General features: G+C 39.2%; 1 protein-coding gene across 1 annotated transcript; it reads left to right on the top strand.

Annotated features, from left to right (window-relative positions):
- Window positions 1-551: 551 nt before the first annotated feature.
- cxcl12b (chemokine (C-X-C motif) ligand 12b (stromal cell-derived factor 1)) lies at window positions 552-13,605 on the top strand. Its single transcript, XM_084930777.1, has 4 exons — window positions 552-738; window positions 3,210-3,327; window positions 8,070-8,153; window positions 10,323-13,605. Exons 1-4 carry the CDS (start codon window positions 672-674, stop codon window positions 10,360-10,362), a joined length of 309 nt encoding a protein of 102 aa, XP_084786903.1. The 5' UTR covers window positions 552-671; the 3' UTR covers window positions 10,363-13,605.
- Window positions 13,606-19,361: the final 5,756 nt, after the last annotated feature.

Below are 19,361 nucleotides of genomic sequence, written 5' to 3'. Positions count from 1 at the left end.
GATGACAGGGAGTCAGCAAGAGGGAAAAGGAGAAAGAACGACAGCCAAAGTGATGCATGGAGGAAAAAAAGGCGGAGAGGGTGCAGCCTGTATACCAGCAAACAAATACACAACAGGCAGCTGACATATAAAACAATATTAGTCCAAATGCAGAGTGAGCTGCTTCCAGCAATGATCTGCAGTGACTGGTGAGAAATGCTTGTACTCTGTATGCATGTGTGTGGCAGATGGCAAGTAAAGGTGAAGAGAATACACTGAAAAATGGAAGAGGGGGAAGGAAAAGTACAACAAAGAAGATTAAATAGACACAATGAAGCAATGAAAGCGAAAAAGGCGGAAAAAAATAGGCAAAATTAGTGAAGAGGCGAAGAGAATAGCCCTCAGACTTTCTCCTTGACTCGCAGCCAAACGCATTTACAATCGAGGAAGTTTCTACTGACTGGCTGCCGCTCCCTCCTTCTCCTGCCCTTGCTTCCCCTCCCTCTCCTCTCACGCTGCCCCCCCCCCTCCCCCCTCCCTCTATAGAAAGTGGGACTCCGTCTCCCTGCTCACTTTCTCTCGCCCGTCTGAAGATTTAACACAGCGCAGAGCGAAACTGGCGGCCACAGTCGTGCCCTGGATTGTAACAGAGAAAGAGCGCAAGCCCTCCTGCAGCCTGCAAGCCCACCACCATGGACGTCAAACTGATGGCACTGCTGGCTCTGCTGGCCGTGGCCACACATGTTCCGACCTCCAACGGTGAGTCCAGAGGGACAGCAGCCCCTTTAATTTAAACGCTGCTGACAACATCATTTAGACAGATTTTGGCTAATTTAAACGTTTAAGATTCTGGAGCTTCCGACATTTATATTTTTCTTATTGGCTATTTAGAACAGCATTTTTCTGGATTAAGTTTATGTTTGTTAGGTTATGTCAGCATTAATTTTAATTGTTCATGATTGATAGGTTGCCGTCGTGGCAAATCCCTTATTACAAGACTGTGAATTTCCAGTTCTTCGATCACCTGCTTTCCTTCTACGTCGATACATTTCTAGACAGAAAATTGGGTAATAGATTGAAATGTTATTAGAAAAAATTTATACATTAATTAAATAGCTACAGTATAACTTAAACTCATGGAGAGTAAATGAAGTACAAAATAGAAGCTTATCGGTTGTTGTTTTTTCGGACAGGTGCCGAATCATTGCGTTTTTCTTTGCTAGTTTTTTAAAATTATTATTATTTTGCAGTTTGTATTTGGGTTTGTGGAAACAAGCATATATTTTTATACACAATTAGAAAATTAAACTTGAATGAAAATATTTCCCCACTGCAAGTTCTTATGTGGGGCGCTAGAAGAGAATAAGTAGAGAATATTCTGATATTAATCAAAATCTACAAAACAGAAAAAGCCTTTTTAAACAAAATGTTTATAAGCATTTGTTTCAGATTTTGGGCAAATATCTTATACCGGAGGTGGATTCCTGCCACCGCATTGACCCCACATTTACCTCCCACGTTTAACCTTGGTAGGAACAAGACGGGGTGTTGAGTTTCCTAGCAGGATTTATCCTAAGCGTATTGTTTCTGCTCCACTAAGAGCTCAGATTGAATATTCAAGAGTTAGACCTAGACATGTGTATTTGCCTTTTCTCACTGCATCCTTATAATTAGTTTCTAATTAGGGATAAATCAGTGGTGGACACATGCTTCTGGCCCCAGTGCTGCATGCTGCATAATGATCCCTTAGTTTGCATGAGAAAAGACCCTGAATGGGTGCGAATCATTAGAGCGATATTACTGAGGATTTAGGCATTTGTGACAGGACATTTGCTGTTTCTTTATGAAAAAAAAGAATACACTGAACCTTGTAAAAAAAAAAAAAAAGAGCTTTATTATTGATGCACCTGATTTTAAGATTTCAATTACATTTAATTATATGTTGCCAAATTACAACAGCATTTGCTTTATATTGTATGGTTTGAGTAATTTGGACATTTACATTTGTACAGGCAGGGCATGGCTGATGTACAGAATTAGCTCTGTGAAATTTTGTAATTTCTTAAAGCACACTTTGAGCTTCAGTTTTCAATGCATTTTATTCCCATTCAAAGCCCTCTATAATGATGCAATTAAAGGCTATTCCGCTGGTTTCTTTTTAACTTTTATTGCCAGCCAGGTTTTCCTTCATCCTTTCCCTCATTTTTTTAACCCTCATCGTTTCTTTCATTTGAAAACTTTTAAGGAAGCATTTAGTCTTATTACTGTGCATCTGTAGTCCTCGGGGGCACCGACAAGCCTCCACGGACTCACATTGTAATCATTTTAAGAATGTACCTCATAGAGGCTGCTGAGGCCGTCTGAGCTGCAGAGTGCTTTCATAAAAGAGGTGAATATTGGAAATTGAATGTTGAGGACCCTTCTCCTTTAGAGTGGCTTGGCTGAATGCTCCAGGAGTGAAAAGCTAAAATTCTGCATGCGTGTGTGTGTGAGAGTGTGAGCGAGCGGGTGGTCAGAAAGGGCTAATCTCTTTTTAATGAGGATGTTGTTCACAGACATAGCAGGTAAACCTATACATTCCCATGCTTTGTTAAGATTTGTTACAGTAGATTAAACATGCCTTTAATTTGTCCAACGAGGTGAAAGGTACGTTTAATCGCAATCCAAATGAATCAGAAACTGCTGTGCTTGGATTTGATTTGAGTTGATGTAGGTATTTAAATCCTCACTTGAACCAAAATGACCCTTTCTTTTGTTAACGGGCAATGAAACGAAATATTAGACACCGCTGCTCATTTCATCCACTGTGATCTGAATAAGTTTTCTTTGGCAAGTTAACGGAATCATTTATCTTAAAGTCCAACGTCTGCCACATTTTACTGCCCTGCAGAGCTCCACATGAGTAATGCTGAATGTGTCTCTGTGTTGTTCTCCTTTGTTCACAAAAAGCTTGTTAGGCTTTTCTTGCTCTTATATATTGAAATAAGGCAGGTGCAGCTTTGTCTGTGGATTTGTCTTTGGATCCCAAAGCAAATTTTTCTCCCGTCTTTCAGTTTTCAAACTCCTTCCTAAATATATAGTTGTGTGAATGCCAGAGCTTAAGAGTGCAGTGTTGCAGAATTGGAACAGTCAGTACTTGTTAAGCTTTTTAACAGCCTGGTCTCTTGAGATTTTGTTGCATTTTCTAAGCTTCATGCTAATTCGTAATCTTCCTTGTCCACTGTTTGTAGCAAAGCCCATCAGTCTGGTTGAGCGCTGCTGGTGTCGATCCACTCTCAACACGGTTCCCCAGCGCTCCATCAAAGAGCTCAAGTTTCTCCACACGCCCAACTGCCCCTTCCAAGTCATGTAAGTAGATGAGTCTCATGTTGCAGGGGGTGATTAACTTCAAGAAATGTGTTTCCTGGTGTAATTATCTGATGACTGTTTGAATGAGTCTGTCACTCGTGTGGCCTGTTTAAGTGGATTCTTTTCAGTGTGTCAAGGTTCATTTTTTAGGCTGTAAAAAAGCAGAATTGTGTAAAGTAACCATTTTGTGATAGATTAGATTGTACTTGATATCTGTGCTGAGCTTTTGCAAGTGAGCCTGTTCTCCTCAAACTCCCAGACATAGTCACAATAACCAGATGTGGGAAAACAAAAAAACAATATAGGAACACAATAAAAAATGTAAAATGACACTGGCATGCATTACCTTCTCTGTTTAATGAACACTACAGATTCATTTATGATTGTATTAGTGTAATGCCAGTAATAACAGCGCACACATATCATTCAAGACCAGTTCATATCAGTGAGTACAAACTACAAAAGGGCTGTGTTTGAAGTGTAAGCTATTTTTGGGGGTCTATCTAAGCCAATAGTCTTCTTTAACAAGAGGAAACAGAAATAAATGTAATACACTGCTGATGTGTGAGGTATGTGTGAGGTATGGTGTTAATATCCTTCTAGGCTTTCCTGAGTGAGCGGGCTGACTTTAAAACAACACAATCCACTCAGAGAGAGGAAAGCGCTAACGCTCAGAGCTCGAGGGGGCCATTTGTGTTTAGCAAAGGAAGCAATAATTAAGGGTCAAAGTGATTACCTTTGTATTTCTGCTGACCCCTTGTGTCCCTCATCTACTTAATCTTTTTTCATTTCCCGCCTGAATCTGGTCAGCAACGTTGAGAATAATTTCACTGGTCTGGAAAACATTAACAAAAAAGAACCTTCCTTAATTTGTTAGCTATTGAAAATCTGGACGGCAGAAGCCTCAAGGCCAAAAGGCTAAAGGACTGGAGGCTTCTTCCACAAAGAAAGGAGGGGGCTGGTGATGGTTGGAAGGGGTAACCGAATGGCAAAAGGTCAGGAAGGACTACCAGTCCTGTGGCTAGGCTACAAACTCCCGCTAACCTCCCTCCAGAAAACTGCCAGAGGAGTCAAGAAGCCATTCAGACAAGGAGCCCGCAGAGCGGCGCTCCGATATCTCTATTGAGGAGCATGAAAGAAAGTCGGTAACATAACACCCTCTTTCACCCCACAAGAAACTCCTCCCCCCTTCTCTCACTGTGTGCCCTCATTCCTTCACCCTAGCTTGACAACAACCCCTCCAAACCAGGCCGCCACGCTGTTGGTATTAACTTGCTGTGAAGTAATTACTACCTGCTGCTTGTGGAACTCCGGCCCCCAAATTCCTGCCAAGTCAATTAGGGTTTAGGTTCTCAGTTGGTCATCCAGACAGGCAGACAGATAAACAGGATGAAGTGAGAAACATCAAAATAACAGAGAGCTTCCGAGCTGATGAGCTGGCAACCCCTGATAAAACAAAAAGTGTGTGTGTGTCTGTGTGTGTGTGTAGGGAGGGGGGGTGACCCCATGAGAAAAAGCAAACACAGATCCAGTTACGGAGCTGTTTGGCCTCCTGACATTTGAAGGATTCGGGATCAGGCTGGTGCTCCCGAATTGCTCTTTTAAGTTTGAGGGGCCATTTGCTCATCTGCCTCTAAATGCAGTGAGGAATAAGGGAGGTGGTATATCAGAGGGGCAAGCAAGAGAGGGGGGCACAAATTGAATATGAAAGCAGTGTTTAACTTACAGAGATGTGTGACATGAGATGGAGGGAGGAGAACGGGGAGCAGCGAGGCGCTACACCTCTGAGCTGTTAACTCTCATACATGACCTTTTGCCACAGAGGTGTGATATCCACATGTTTGGAGCAGGGTAAGACCCTGTTGCGTGCCCCCTGCAATCACCCCATTGGGTCCGAAACTCACCCAGTCAGTGACTGACAACAGAACAAATCCTCTCCTAAATGTCTGGCTTAGCTCTCTATTAACAGACCAGACATCAGCACACACTCTGTGACCACCCCTGCACCCCTGAATCCTGAGGGGGAAATAATCTGGGAAGGAAAATTCAATATTTTGGATATAAAAGAAGAAAAATGTCTGTTTTTCTGTGTATTACAGTTGTATATTTTACCTAACATAAAGTGTTGACGGTCAAGCAACATTTCACTTTCTGTTAGGCTAATTTTTAGTGACTTCTAGTTTATTTAAATCTAAACTCATTTTAAAAATATGTTTAAAAAACCTCCACAAAAAAGACGTGTTAACATGTGCACCCAACAAAGTACCAGGAATAAAAATTTACGAACGTGACTGATTACTTAAACAAGCCTCTGATTTTGCACCTTTTAAAAGTTTTACATGAAACCAGCCTGATCAAAAGGCCTTTCCACGTGTAAAGTTTGTGTCAGACTATGTGTGAAGATGTTTAGTGTGCCGTGCAGAGACAGCTTTACAAGTCATACAGTGCGGTGTGATCTGCAATATCAGCCTCCCCCCTTCAGCCGTCCTTGAGCAGAAACAGCGAGCTGTGATTTTTCACCGCCGAGCAGACGCTGACAGCCTGTTATGCGTAGTAATCCTCCAGTTTTGAGCTTGGATGTGTTTTTAGATGTGCAGAGATTTTTAGAGCTTATCTGAGGTGTATCTGAGCTCAACCCCCGTAGACCTTTTAATCCTGGCATGTTTTGCTCATATCACTTCTGATTTATTTAACAGCCGATAAACCATAAACAGTGAGGGGCTATTTTTGTTCCCATTATGGTTAAAAAAGTGCTGTTTAGCTTTTAAAAATGCTTTAAGAGTTTTGTAGCTTTAGTAAAAAACTTACATTTCCTATTTTATTTCCAAGAGACAAATTGCTCTTAATCTATATTAGTCATAAATCACTAATATTAAGTAGTACAGCCGAAGAGCACCTATTTAAATGCTATATGCAAGGATGTTAGGTTGTGCATCCCACTGAATAATAATGCTTGATTTGTTGTCATTGCGCAAGGAGTGTACCCTGAACACAAGAGAAGCAGAAAAGGAGGCTGGATGAGCTTCTTCAGGCATCCATTAAAATGCCGGTCACACTTTGTTGAGGTTACTGAGAGGTCTTGTTACAGTTTGGTTAACCGCACAGCCGAAGAAGAAGATAAAGCCTCTGTACTGTACAACACTGCAGGATGTCAAGCTACACAAGAGGGCCAAATTTGAAACTGCAACCCTTACATGTCCTTGAAAGTAATTTATTGCCTCTGAGTTTGCTTTGGGCTTAAACACTTTGATTCCTCATTATCTCTGTTACTCCTCTTTTATGTGGAAACCAGGATAAGTGTGGAAAAAAATGTACTGCAGAAGCAAATGTAAACATGCGGGAGAATGTGGCAATAAAAACCCATCGCACTCGTCTGCACCCCACTTTGAAAAACTAAAGTTGGGACAAGACAGTTTGGGGTTTTTTGTTTTTTTTTTCATTTTAAATTCTGGCAATGAGTAGTTTTTTTTTTACTTGCTAAACTAGTAGAGTTAATGCCAAATTCTTGTTGTTTTTCAGCTGTTCTTTAGCTTAAATAGTTTCTATGGCTCTCCTTTTTTTTTGCCTTTTTCACCTCCTCGGGCAGCTAGCTACCAGCATGTGCATAGGTAGACACATTAAGGGGTGTTTGGTTCCTCTCTCAGGAAATCTTGAGTATCGGAAACCTTATTTCCTGGATTCTGGTGAATTTTGTGGCACTAATTTGTACCTATTGCTGCATCAGTTTCTGGTGGAGGTGTTTCTGGTAGTTGTTCAACATATAATGCAACAAAACGCAACAAGACTCAGATGCATTCTGTGCTGCTTTCAAATAACGTAACTTTTATCATTTAATATTATCCTTCCTGATATTACACACATCTATCCTCTGTCTTTAATCTGATTAAAGGTGGCACAAGTGATAAATTCCTTTGTTTTAATTTATAAACCCCTGTTTATAATAGCTCACACAGATATCTTCCCCCCCATGTTCCAAACCTTGTGCACATTCAAACAATGTCAGACATATCTGTGATGCTTTTAAGGAATCAGCAGTGTTATTGAGTTTGTCTGAAAACAAGAAGGTCACGCAACATTTCCTTAAGATTAGAATCAGATTTGGCTTTATTGGCCAACTACGTGTACACATACAAAGAGCTGGGCTCAGTTTTTTCTTCGCTCTCAGTATAAACAGAATAGACAAACAGACAGTACATACAACAGCAACATAACACAGACAATAACACCGTGTTGGTGATACAATGGTGCAGAGTGCAACACTGCTGGAATAAATTAGAGAATAAATAAAGGATGGAGAACTGGTTATTAAATGTACAGTATGAACACGGGAACTTGACAGTATATAGTATTTAGATATGTACAGCAAAGTGTATACAGAGCTTGCTTTATGTAGTTAGCAAACTAGCAGCAACAGTCTTAGTTATCAACATGCCTGGAGACGCTGTGTTGCTGCTGAATGAGATCAGCACTGTTGCCTCACTGAGTAAAATTACTGCGTTTCTAGGTCATTCCTGTGCTTCCTTCCTTCATGTTTTCATTGGTGGAAATTTTCCCACATCCCACCTAAAATCTACACATTGAGCTTCCGGGTGAACAAATCTGCTCTGCATTTTTCCAACTGGTACAGTCAGAAAACGAAGCTTAAAGTCAGCTAGTCAAAACAGCTTTGTTTTCAAGATTGCTTCATTTTGGTAGAATGTGTCATGTAACCAAATCAATTCATGCTTTTTTTTCTTCCACAGTGCAAAGCTGAAGAGCAACAGGGAAGTTTGCATCAACCCTGAGACCAAATGGCTGCAGCAGTACTTAAAGAATGCCATTAACAAGTAAGAAACCCCCTCTAACTATCTACGAATGGCATGAGCATCGCTGACAAAGGCAGAAATGAAATATGGTTCCCTTCTCCTCTAAGTTTAGAGTCTGCAAATAAACCAATGTTAAAAAAAAGTCAGTTTCTCAGTTTCCTACTGACAATTAGTCTCTGAAATTGGTGACATGGTTGATGTAAGCCAGTGAGTTATTATCTGTGAAATAATGAGCATCAAGTAAGACCAGAGATAAATCTACCACTGGTATGTCTGCTTCCTATTTTCTCATAAGCACATCTGAGATAGTCAGCCAAATCAGAGCACTTACGTTAACATTAAAACTTTACACATTATCATCACAAATTGCACATCTGTAAAAGAACGCTTCTGGTTGGGGAGTAAAAACTATTCATAAAAACTGCAGTAGCTGTTTCACTTTTTAATGGGCTATGCAGTAAATATGTGCCTTTCACATAAAAGGAAAAAAACTGTTCCCAACATGTCTGGTGGTGATTATCGCCAGGCTGCATGCCTGCGTCTTTAAACAGTATAAACACTTAAAGTGCACAATGTGAAAACAAACAACAAAGGAATATCTGAGGGGTTACAAGACATTGTTTATTATTGTAGCGAACGACTTCTGTGACTGCAGATTTTTTTAAATGTAGTCTTATTATAGGCATTGTTGTAGTTCACTGAAGCTGGCATGTGGCGCAGCAGCAAATAATCTGTCATACACGACAAATATCACCAAATATCAGCCTTTCATATTTAGACTAGTGTCGCTCATGGGCTTCTGCATGTTAACCTCTTAACACGCACCAGATCTTCTCTTAGGCTTGGCGTTAATGCCAGCAACATCTTTATTTTTAATAACCTATAAAAACAAAATGTAGCTATGCTTCTTTAACATGTAGCTAAATGCATCCTAATCCAGCTGGTGGAAGTACGAGAGGTTAAGAGTTGAATATGCATCACACATCATAACTGTCAAACGAAACTTTCCACTTGTTGGCTTAAAAACCTATGATATTATAGCTTTTTTCCACCAGCTGACAATTGAGGTTTTACATCCACCACTGTTATGGGTTCTGTTTTACTTTTATAGCCATTTTTATACTATATTCAGGAACTTAAATTAATTAAAACCACATATTTCTAATGATCAATTAGTCTTTTAACAAATTTTGCAGTGGGGAGCAAAATGTACCATTAGATCACCGTGTTTGATGCTAAAAATGAGCCTCTGAACTCCAATCTAGGCATTTCATTAAACAAAAAAACATAAATGATTTATGAATGATTCATTTAATGATTAACCGGTCAATCCAGTAAAGCCAAAAGTTTTGTAAATGGTCTCCCATTGTTCCAACTTCACCTTTAGCCAATGCAAACTGCCTCTGGATTTGCAAGTGATGCTTCCCAGACACCATAATTCAAGCATGGCAAACACAAGCTTATAAAAGACAAGTGAAAGATTTATGATTATAGTTAGGCATATATAATACTGCACCAGAAGGTTTTACAAACTTCCTGATCTGTCTTCTCTCATCGGACATAATTACATTTCCCTCATATGCACTTTTATATGAAAATGACCAGAAGTGCACACGAGACTTGGCATGAGAGTCGTGTTAAGTGTTATTTTATTCTAGAGGTTCTCAAAATAGGCAATAATGAATGGAAAAATCCTTTTTTATACTAATGTGTTCTTACAAACACCAGAAACAGCCAAAAGATTTAAGCTGAAAGAACATAAAGTGAGTTAGATATAAGAAATTCTGTGCTTATACGAATGTGCCTTGTATGAGCGCATTTGTTCATATATCCCCATAAAATGAAACCAAAAATTTATTTCCTTTCAAGAGCCTATATTAAACAAATTGAAGATATAATGTTTAGTTACAAAACTTACATTCATATATCATGCTCTCTGAAAAAGGTCAAAAACAACTCGCTCATCCTTTATACCAGTGATGCACGGCTCATTCCAAGAGAAGATGAATTTCAAATGACTAAAATCACATAAAACTAGATAACATGTTTTTAACCTGTGGCTCAACAATAACCCATTATTTGTTCTCATGGATTTTTAAATGTAAATATGTAAATATAACTGTGACAGCTAAAATGAAGTTGTTTTCAGTTACATAAACTCATCTTAATACCTTCTGAATCTTTCTCCAGGGTGAAGAAATCTAGAAGACGCGCTAATAAGATCAACTAAAACACAAGGGGAGTCCTGTATGTCATCCAGCCTGGTATTCCCAGGCTGAACCTCTGTACCTCCCTGTCACTGCTATGGATGTATGCACACACGCTGTATGTACCCGTCCAACTCTCTGGACAGCTTGCAGAAGCTGCACTCCATCCCCAGCACCATCCACCGATCCCTCGGGACGTCCAGTTGTTTCACATTCACCTTATCTGGCAACAAATCTTAGCACCAAGTGCAATCTCACCTTGACGGACACATGTTGATGTCAAAAATATGTGCTGAGTACTGAGTGAATGGCATGGGAGAGTGTGTGTGTGTGTGTTTGAATGTTGCATACATTAACTCTGATTGTGTGCCTGTATATAATATTTTCTTGCTTCACACAGCTATAGAGGAACAATTCTACCTTTCTGTCTCGTGCAAGGCTTTGTGAGTAATGCCACCATCATTTCAAGTCAGATTAATTTTTAATAAAAGCTGCTGACTGAGGAAAAAACATTCACATCAGCTTCCTTGGAAAAATTGCTGTTGGGACTTTGTTGCCAGTTCCTGCCCTTTTATATCAAAAAATGTGGTTTGGAAAAATGCAGACGTGTCAAATTTGAAAACATCAAAAGAAATGTTTCCACATCAAATTGATATCATATCCTTCTGCTCAGAATGATATGATTTATTATTCTAGTTTTAATATATTCATTACTCAAAGAAGAATTTTGGATGTAGGCTTTCCACACATAAATGTAGAAGGCTTGTTGTGATTTGAAGTGAAAGTGGCATTACTCTGAGAGTGAAGGCTCATGGGATATATTCAGGGGCTGGCAATTGGGGGAAACCATCCACAAGCTTTTGTTAACTGTAACACGCAGAGCTCGCTAGCACAGGTCTAGTTGGTTTTGAGCTTGGTGCAGGAATAGAGAGGAAGCTCACACAAACTACTAAAAAGCACGCACTGATCCAATGGTGCTATATGTTCAGTTTAAGGAGTCAGAGCCATTGACATAACTGTGTTTTTAGTGATGATTTTATGCAAGATGGGATGTCGAGACCCTCGGTGTCTTAAATAGAATGCGATGTGTTTTGAAATAAAGGCTCAAAGGACTGTTGTTGGAAGTGAAAAATGAAAATGAAGCTGATTCTAAGCTGACATTAAGGCCACACTGTACTGATAAAGACTGTAAAGAAATAAAACACTAATCAGTGCATCCCAAAAAGTTGGTCCTGTTCATCTGGATGTCTGAAGAAGTCACTTGGGTGAGTGACTGAAAATGCTACATCCAGATGAAGAGAATCAACTTTTTGGGATTTCCTTATCTGGATGACCGAGCATGGATGAAAACACCAATCAGTGCAGCTTTTGGTTTTTTAGCCAATTGAACTTATTGGTTAAGAGAGACCAAATATTTATGCACCACCAAGAAGCAGATGAATTCTATTTCATGGATTTTAGGTAAAATAGGTAGGACGTCGTTACAATTCAGGACAGTTTTACACTTTGTAAAAAGGACCAACAGAAGAAGTTAGATGCAGTGTTTTCATACCAGCACCTGTCCTTAGTAGGAATGAAAAGCTACTAAATTGTCCAAATAGCTGAAAGATAAATGCCTCAAAAGGAATGCTCACGGTGGCAAAAGAACATTTTTAATTATCAGTTATTTTATATATATGTGAACCACTTTATGTTTTTTTAATGTAATTGTTTTATTTTTATATTGAAGATAATCTTACAAAATGTTTTTTTTAATGAAATGTACAACAGGCAGAAGCTACTAAATGAAGGCCGTTCATTAAAGTGCTAGAAACAGTAACTGACTTCATTTTTGAGGATTCATTCAATATTTCACATATATGTAAAAGTCTGTAAGTATGTTATGCACATTATGCGACACATATATTAATATTGCTTGCATTTTCTTTAGAATACAGAAATGCTGAGCAACTTAAATGTTGCTGTCTTGAGTTTATTGATATTGTTTGCTTATCAGCTGCAGAGCGCGTGAGCTGAATAAAACCCAATCCAGCCTGCAGTGATAGAAAACAAAAGCCACAAGTCAGGAAACTATTCAGCTCAGCTCACCATTTGTCCCCATCAGCCTCATGATTTGAGTTTTTTATAGTTTTACTTAAGTTGATATATGATGTGTCAAAAGAACCGCTGAGCCAAAACAGAATAAAGACTAAGAGTTTAGCTCAGCCAGCATGTGCTTTCAATCTGGACACTCCCAGCACCCCACAGGCTTTCTTTTCAGGTTCACTCGACTGCTCCCATGCCGCAAAATTGCTTTGTTTTGTTTTGGGTTCTCCCCCCCACAAATTGCTATGGAAGTCCAAGTGCTTGTGGTCATTGTTATCGTCTATTATCTTTTGTGTTTTATGGTCTATTTACTGACTGACAGGTTACTGGTGGTAATCTTATCAATTTGGAGCTAATGGTGCAACAATCCTGTAAGTGTAATTCATTTCTCATTACTCTAATGGCCAAGAATCTTATATAATTATACGAATTTGCGTAAACACCATTGCTCAATACAACTGTGCTGTTTTCCAAACACACCGATATGAAAAGATAAAGGTTAGTGTGTTAAACCACAACCCAGTCCATAATTAGCAGATTAAATATTTCACCTATCTGTAAAAAAAAAAAAGTCCAGATTTTTCATTTATAATGTGATTATTATCTAAATAGCAGGACTAACTTTGTTAAACTAATAAGAAATATGTTAAACAAACTTTCAACAGCATATGCTCTACGTCACTCACGGTTTACCTTATTAAGATTCATGTAATGTAATAAGTATTTAGTTATATTAAATAGACTTTAAGTGCTGTTAAATTAGTCCCCTGTGGAAACTTGACACCTGTGCAGTGTCAGAGCCACTCTCGCTAACCCATCAACAGAGCGTAATTTGTGGGATCAAATATATATCAGGCAAAGCTGTGTTCCAACACAGTCATCACTGTGCAATTATATTTTTCAAAGAAGGTTTTTGTTTCTTTGTATTTAGACCAAATATATATTCAGGGTCACATTTACTTGCCATTAGTGTGTTACTAAAATAACTGAAGTGTGTTTTAATTAGGTCCCCAAGACAATGTGAAATGACTTCATTTCTTTTGAGGCAGCTTCTGACACATGTTCTTCTATACATAAGACGTATTAGAGTATTACTCTGTATTTTCACTGATTGTAAACCAAGAGGCAGTATTTTAGCTTTTATATCAACCCTTTTTTTCAATAAACCTATATAAACTAAAGTGCTGTTATACGTGTATTTCTCATCAACACTGATTCTTTGTATTTATTGTTCATTTAAAGCTGCATTATGTCATTTCTGAACAATGGTGAGGTGGAGCTGGAGCCACATTAGAGCTGAGATTGTGTCCCCACAGATAAAGCTTGGCATTCACTCGTCTTTTAGGCTGTTTCACCTCTATTAGGCAGCTTGTTCAATGCGGGACTGATGCACTGCTCTTCTTCCTCACCCAACAATCCACCTCTGTTAAAAGTACTGAGATGGATTGCGGGGCATTGTTGTTGCAGCTTTAAGCCTGCAGAGCTGAACTGATGTCTGTATGAAAGGGACAGCTGGTGTGACAGGTCTCACCACACTAGTCACCAGCAAGACCTCTGATGGATCTGAAAACAATTCAGCCAGAACCAGCACTGTGATGTTTTTGTCTGGTGCAAAATGAACGAGCAAAGTGAAATATGAAAGTTATTTCAACAAAAAATATTATTACATGGTTGCTTCAGGATGGAGGTTTACAAAAGAACAAAGAGCTTGAAGTTGTAGAGTAAATAAATGAATGTCACTTCAATACAGTTAGGGTTTAAAAACCAGATAATCAGAAACTCCAGTGTAAAATGGGAAAACACAATGATGTGAAAAAACAGATATCATAGCCAAAAAGATCAAATGTTTGCAATTAAATTATGTATGATGATTATCCATGAGTGCTACTGAAAAGTTGTTTAACCTCTGAACACATGACTAATTTTGTAGATGTTGCCTACAAACTATGAAGCATTTCTGTTTCTCTGTTTTAAATAGACAATATAAGCAATCATAGCAACATAAAAAATTATGAAAACATATACATACATACCCCAACAATAGTGTGACATTATTGCAGTGCAAACAAATACAGTCTGAGTTTAGTCCTGTAAAATCTCATTTTAATCTAATGGTGTCAATTTCCAGCGGGCAGGAGATAAAGAAGTTGTTGGGTTAATTTTTAATTTTGTTGACTGGTTGAATGTGTGCATTAGATACATTAACTTAATCGGTAGAAGGTCAGAACCAGTTATGCTCCACTTTTCTCTTATGCCCGATTTAGACTTCTGCAGGGAGCCTTTGAAGAGTTTGTGACATAACCCAGATAAGTAGCCAACGTCATTACCCACAGTTATACTTCCATGTGGTTGTTAAATAGTGTGGTCATGTACCGAGGTTTCATAAGCAGATAAACTAAAATGCTGGGACATCTCCTTTTCCCTCCTGACGCCCTCACTCTTTGCTATGGTCAGTTTTTGTTTGGGTTTTTTTTTTTTTGTAGGCAAACATATTTGTCCCTCAGGTTTTTCCACTTCTTCATACATTCCCTCACATCCAGTTTGGTAGTTGCCACAATGTGCCTCCGGGAAGCTGCTGACATTTGTGAATTCTTACATTTACACAGTGATTATTAATCTTTATGATGAGGCGAGGATCGCTATTCTTTCACAGATAAATTAAAAAGTAAGTGAAAAAGTAGCTGCAAATGCACAGGAGTGATCGACAGCACCGAGCAGGCCAATCAAAATAGCTGGCTGCGGTAACCCAACGTGTAGTTACATTTCTTCTGAGGTGCATCTCAGGTTAAGTGGAAGGTTACGGCGTAAGGTCAAAATGGATTTCTAGTTACCCTGTTAGTTATGAGGTAGATTTCCTGCAGAAGTCTAAATCAGGCATTAGTGTGGCTGTCTGATGGCTGACGATGTTCCATTTTCAGTTGCTTTAAATGTCTAAAGTATCTGAAGTATGTCAGGAAAATAGGTTCTGACTGAGATGTAATTGCAGGCGTTCACATTTGCCCTTCTCCGTATGTCTAAACCTATTTGACTAACAAATTTAAAATACATATTACTTGTTGTTCTTAGAGTATTTAAAAGTAGAAAGGGAGGCAGAGACTTCGGCTTTTAGGACCCCTCTTGTGTTGTGTGTATTAACTGTATTGTTAACTGGTAATTATGAGACAGTGCATTTCAAGTCATTTTATGGAGTAATGGAACGAGTAGAGTAACAAATTGCTTTCTCCGGCGAGTATTTAAGTAATATACCACATTCTTTTTAAGATTTTAAGTCCTGCCTTTCCCTCTTCATCCCAACAGGGCGTGGCAGATGGCCGCCCCTCTCTGAGTCTGGTTCGCCTGAGATTTCATGCTGTTAAACAGGAGTTTTTCCTTCCCACTGTCACCAAGTGCTTTCTCACAGGGGGTTGTCTGATTGTTGGGGTTTGCTCTGTGCTATTGTAGGATCTTTACCTTTTAACATAAAGCACCTTAAGGTGGCTGTTGCTGTGATTAGGTATTATATAAATACAATAAATTGAACTGAATAAAATTTACTGAGTCCTGCATCTGGCAACCTGTCCGGCCTCTTGCCCTGTGGTACCTGGGATAGGCTCCAGCCCGCCCACGACCCTGATAAAGATTAAAGAATGGATAGATGGATGAATGGGTGAATTTACTGATAAGTACAATTGCGATGGTCTCATTTGTCTGAATACATCTCCAAAAGTTGATTCTGTTCATCTGTACGTAGCGTTTTCAGTGGGATAAACGTTTCTTTACTCATCCAAGTGACTTCTTCGGTCTCAGCTGACTGCAGGTTTCCCCAGTCTTATAAACATCTGAATACATATTAGTATTTTTTAATTGCAAGATGAGTTCTCAGCATAAATACTAGATACAACTAGAATGTGTAGAGAATGTCCTTTCAAATTGAGAATTTTTTTCTCAACAACTGTCATAAGTAGTTACTTACCCTGTTTGATGCTAATATTAAACGGCAGCACCACACCTGAGACAGGTGGAATAAGATGAACCACAGACCATGTAAATCATCTCTCAGTGGAAAAAATGAACACTAGAGACCAGGCTTCCTGTTGCAGGTCCACAATTTAACCCGCTCAAATGGAAAAGCAAAACCAGAACGGCACACAAACAGCCTTGCATTGCCTAGAACAACCACTTTTAGTCTCAGTGAATAATGCAAAGGGACTATCATTTAACATTTTCCACCTTACAACTGAAAAATGCTCTGCAAATTTGGATAGCGATAAAGAGGAACACGGCGCATGTAATGCCCATTAGCATCCCGGTCTGATATTTTAATACCTGAGGTTTCAGAAGTATTCTTTTGTGCTGGTTCATAACTCGTTTGCAGCACCAGGGAGCCCGTGTAACTTTAAAAAGCTGTCAGCTCTAATAAAGTGGAACCACGTAGAGCGGATTAATTTCATGGTGCAGCTCTCGCCTCTGACCTCTGCGTAGATACACATGAGGAACATGAGACATGGTTTGGACGTGGACCAAGCAGTTTACAGGGTCATAGTTACATGTTTGGGCCTTTTGGGCACATTCAGAAATGATTATGGGATTTTTATACTGTGCTTACTCAGCTGAGACCCTGGCACAATGGAGGTGGTTGACATATAAACAGAGTTTTTTATAAAGATGTATTGGTCTCATTCAAACCAGCTAAAGAATTTGACAGGGTTTTTACACCAAGAAAAAAAATCTAACTAAACGTTAAGCGGCCTCAGGTCAGCGTGTGAGATATTTTTAATAAAGTTAGGTAAAACATTAGTAGCCAGTTGTGACTCATAAAATGTGTCCAGCGGGATAATTAAATTCTGAATCAGTCATGCGTTGTCCAACCAAGAACAATAAAAGCACAGATTGATGGAGAGACATAGCAACAGATGAAGCAGTAGAGTAAATGTTGACTCAAATGGTTCAGGGAAAAGTGGACCTCACATACAGTTCAAGGAGGCACTGAAGGGTTTTTTGACATAGTGAACAAGACACGACGAACCAATTAAACCAATTAAAATTGTATATAACTGTAGGAACTGTTTTGACTTGATTTCATGAACATTTTGAAAGTGAGAACAAAAGATTTTTGCACTTATTTGTACCTGCTTCTCTACCATTCTCTTGTTTCACTGCACCTTCCCTTGTCTTCAGTAGCATTAATAGCTGTGTGGAGGGATATTAATCAGACACTGCTGTTTGTTTTTGATAATGCTGACGTATGCTTCTATTCCTTTACTGCATTTGCAGTAAATATGATGTTCAGTGAAACACCTAAAATGTAAAATATTGTCTTCTGTAAATATCATGACCCTCGCACAACAGCAAGCACATTAAAAACAGCACTCAGCATACAAGAGCCTTCAACTCAAATCACCTCAGACAGAAAACATAACCAGGCTCGACAACAAATTGCTCGGCTGATTTGGTTTCGGAGGTTGCAGGTAATCCAGCGTGATTTGAGGTTCTCATCTATTCATCTTTGAACAACTTAATACCCAACCAGCCAAGCTGGAGTTAATAGGAAACACGTTGGCTATAAATCCACTAGAGAGTGTGTGTGTGTGTGTGTGTGTGTGTGTGTGTGTGTGTGTGTGTGTGTGTGTGTGTGTGTGCGTGTGTGTGCGCGTGCGTGTGTGCGTGTCTATGTGTGCATGTGCTGCTGTATGAAAATGAGACGTCATGGACGTCGTGCTGAAAGATCCAGTAAACATGCAGCACTGACTAATTAGCACGTTTAGAGGCTAAATGCAATATACATCCAAATAAACACAAACACGAATGTGTGCGCTTTGATGTGCAAATGTAACTAAATATAGTGACCATAGAAATATATAAATGTGCTTTTCACTTTCTTCTCAGTAGTTAAACTTAAAAGTATATAAATAAAAAATGCTTCTCTGGTATCTGTGTGATAAATGGAAAACTGAGGGGGACAGTTAGCGTAATTGGGCTTAGTGTGAAGTTAGCAATCAGAGGAAACTTGGCTCCATTCACATTCAAAAGTTTATTTTATTTTATTGGAAGCTATGTGCTGGACAGGTGCAGTGACTAATATTAGTCTTGTTATCATCTTTGACTTGAAAGGAAACCAGTGGAGCCCCGTTAGCTTCATAGATGTTTTTTATAGATGATTTTTAGACGGTTCTTTCCTCTTTCCACCCTGTTACTATGCATCCCAACTGTCGTCTTGGAAAATCACACTAGCTGTAGCATTTTGCAAAACATCAACAGCTTTCAACCTCAACTAATCAACATCAAAACCTGATGTTAAAGTGCTGAATGATGTGATTTGTAGATGCAACGGTTCCTTAGCGTGATGAGGAAGGCTTACAGTTAAGCAGTCAGGTTTTCTCATGACTGTATCTAAATCAGTCTTCATCAGAAAATGTTTTTTATTTAAACAAAAAAAGTTTAGCATTAAATATGCATCATTCCATGCAAAGCAACAGTACACTGCACACTCCTGTGATTCCTTGGTAACCTGTGCTTGACTGCCTCGAGTAACTGATTGTGTCGCGACCCCCTCGACGTCACGCAAGCCTTAGTTACCCCCTACAGACAATCAACTCCAGGCCTAAAATGCACAAGAACCAACAAGCACCAAAAGACTGACGATGTTTGAGCAACCGACAGTGCCATTGTGTAGGGAGAGCAATAAGGATGAAAGAGTCCACCATTCCTCCTGCCACAGAAACCACATATCCCACAAGGCATTTCTAAACTATCAAATCGAAAGGCATTAGTGTAAACAGCTCGAGGGGATTCTGGAATGTCCTCAAATCCATCATGGCTGAGTTCTCAGTGTTTCTTTAACCTTACAGGGAAGAAAAAGGTCACCGGCATCACTTGCAGAAACAGGTTGATCACTCTTTCCATACAGGGACGTCCCTTATGAGAGACAAAGGAAAGCAGAGGAAGAAGAGGAGAAACG

Source organism: Perissodus microlepis, chromosome 6, assembly GCF_051167445.1.
Source record: "Perissodus microlepis isolate ML-2025 ecotype Zambia chromosome 6, ASM5116744v1, whole genome shotgun sequence".
Taxonomy (NCBI): domain Eukaryota; kingdom Metazoa; phylum Chordata; class Actinopteri; order Cichliformes; family Cichlidae; genus Perissodus; species Perissodus microlepis.
This window is presented reverse-complemented; position numbering and strand designations above follow the sequence as displayed.

Excerpts from the sequence above, each read along its gene's own strand:
- cxcl12b (XM_084930777.1), top strand. The coding sequence starts at position 672 with ATGGACGTCAAACTGATGGCACTGCTGGCTCTGCTGGCCGTGGCCACA. Across the intron at positions 739-3,209 it reads ACATGTTCCGACCTCCAACG|CAAAGCCCATCAGTCTGGTT; the intron begins GTGAGTCCAGAG and ends CACTGTTTGTAG. Across the intron at positions 3,328-8,069 it reads AACTGCCCCTTCCAAGTCAT|TGCAAAGCTGAAGAGCAACA; the intron begins GTAAGTAGATGA and ends TTTCTTCCACAG.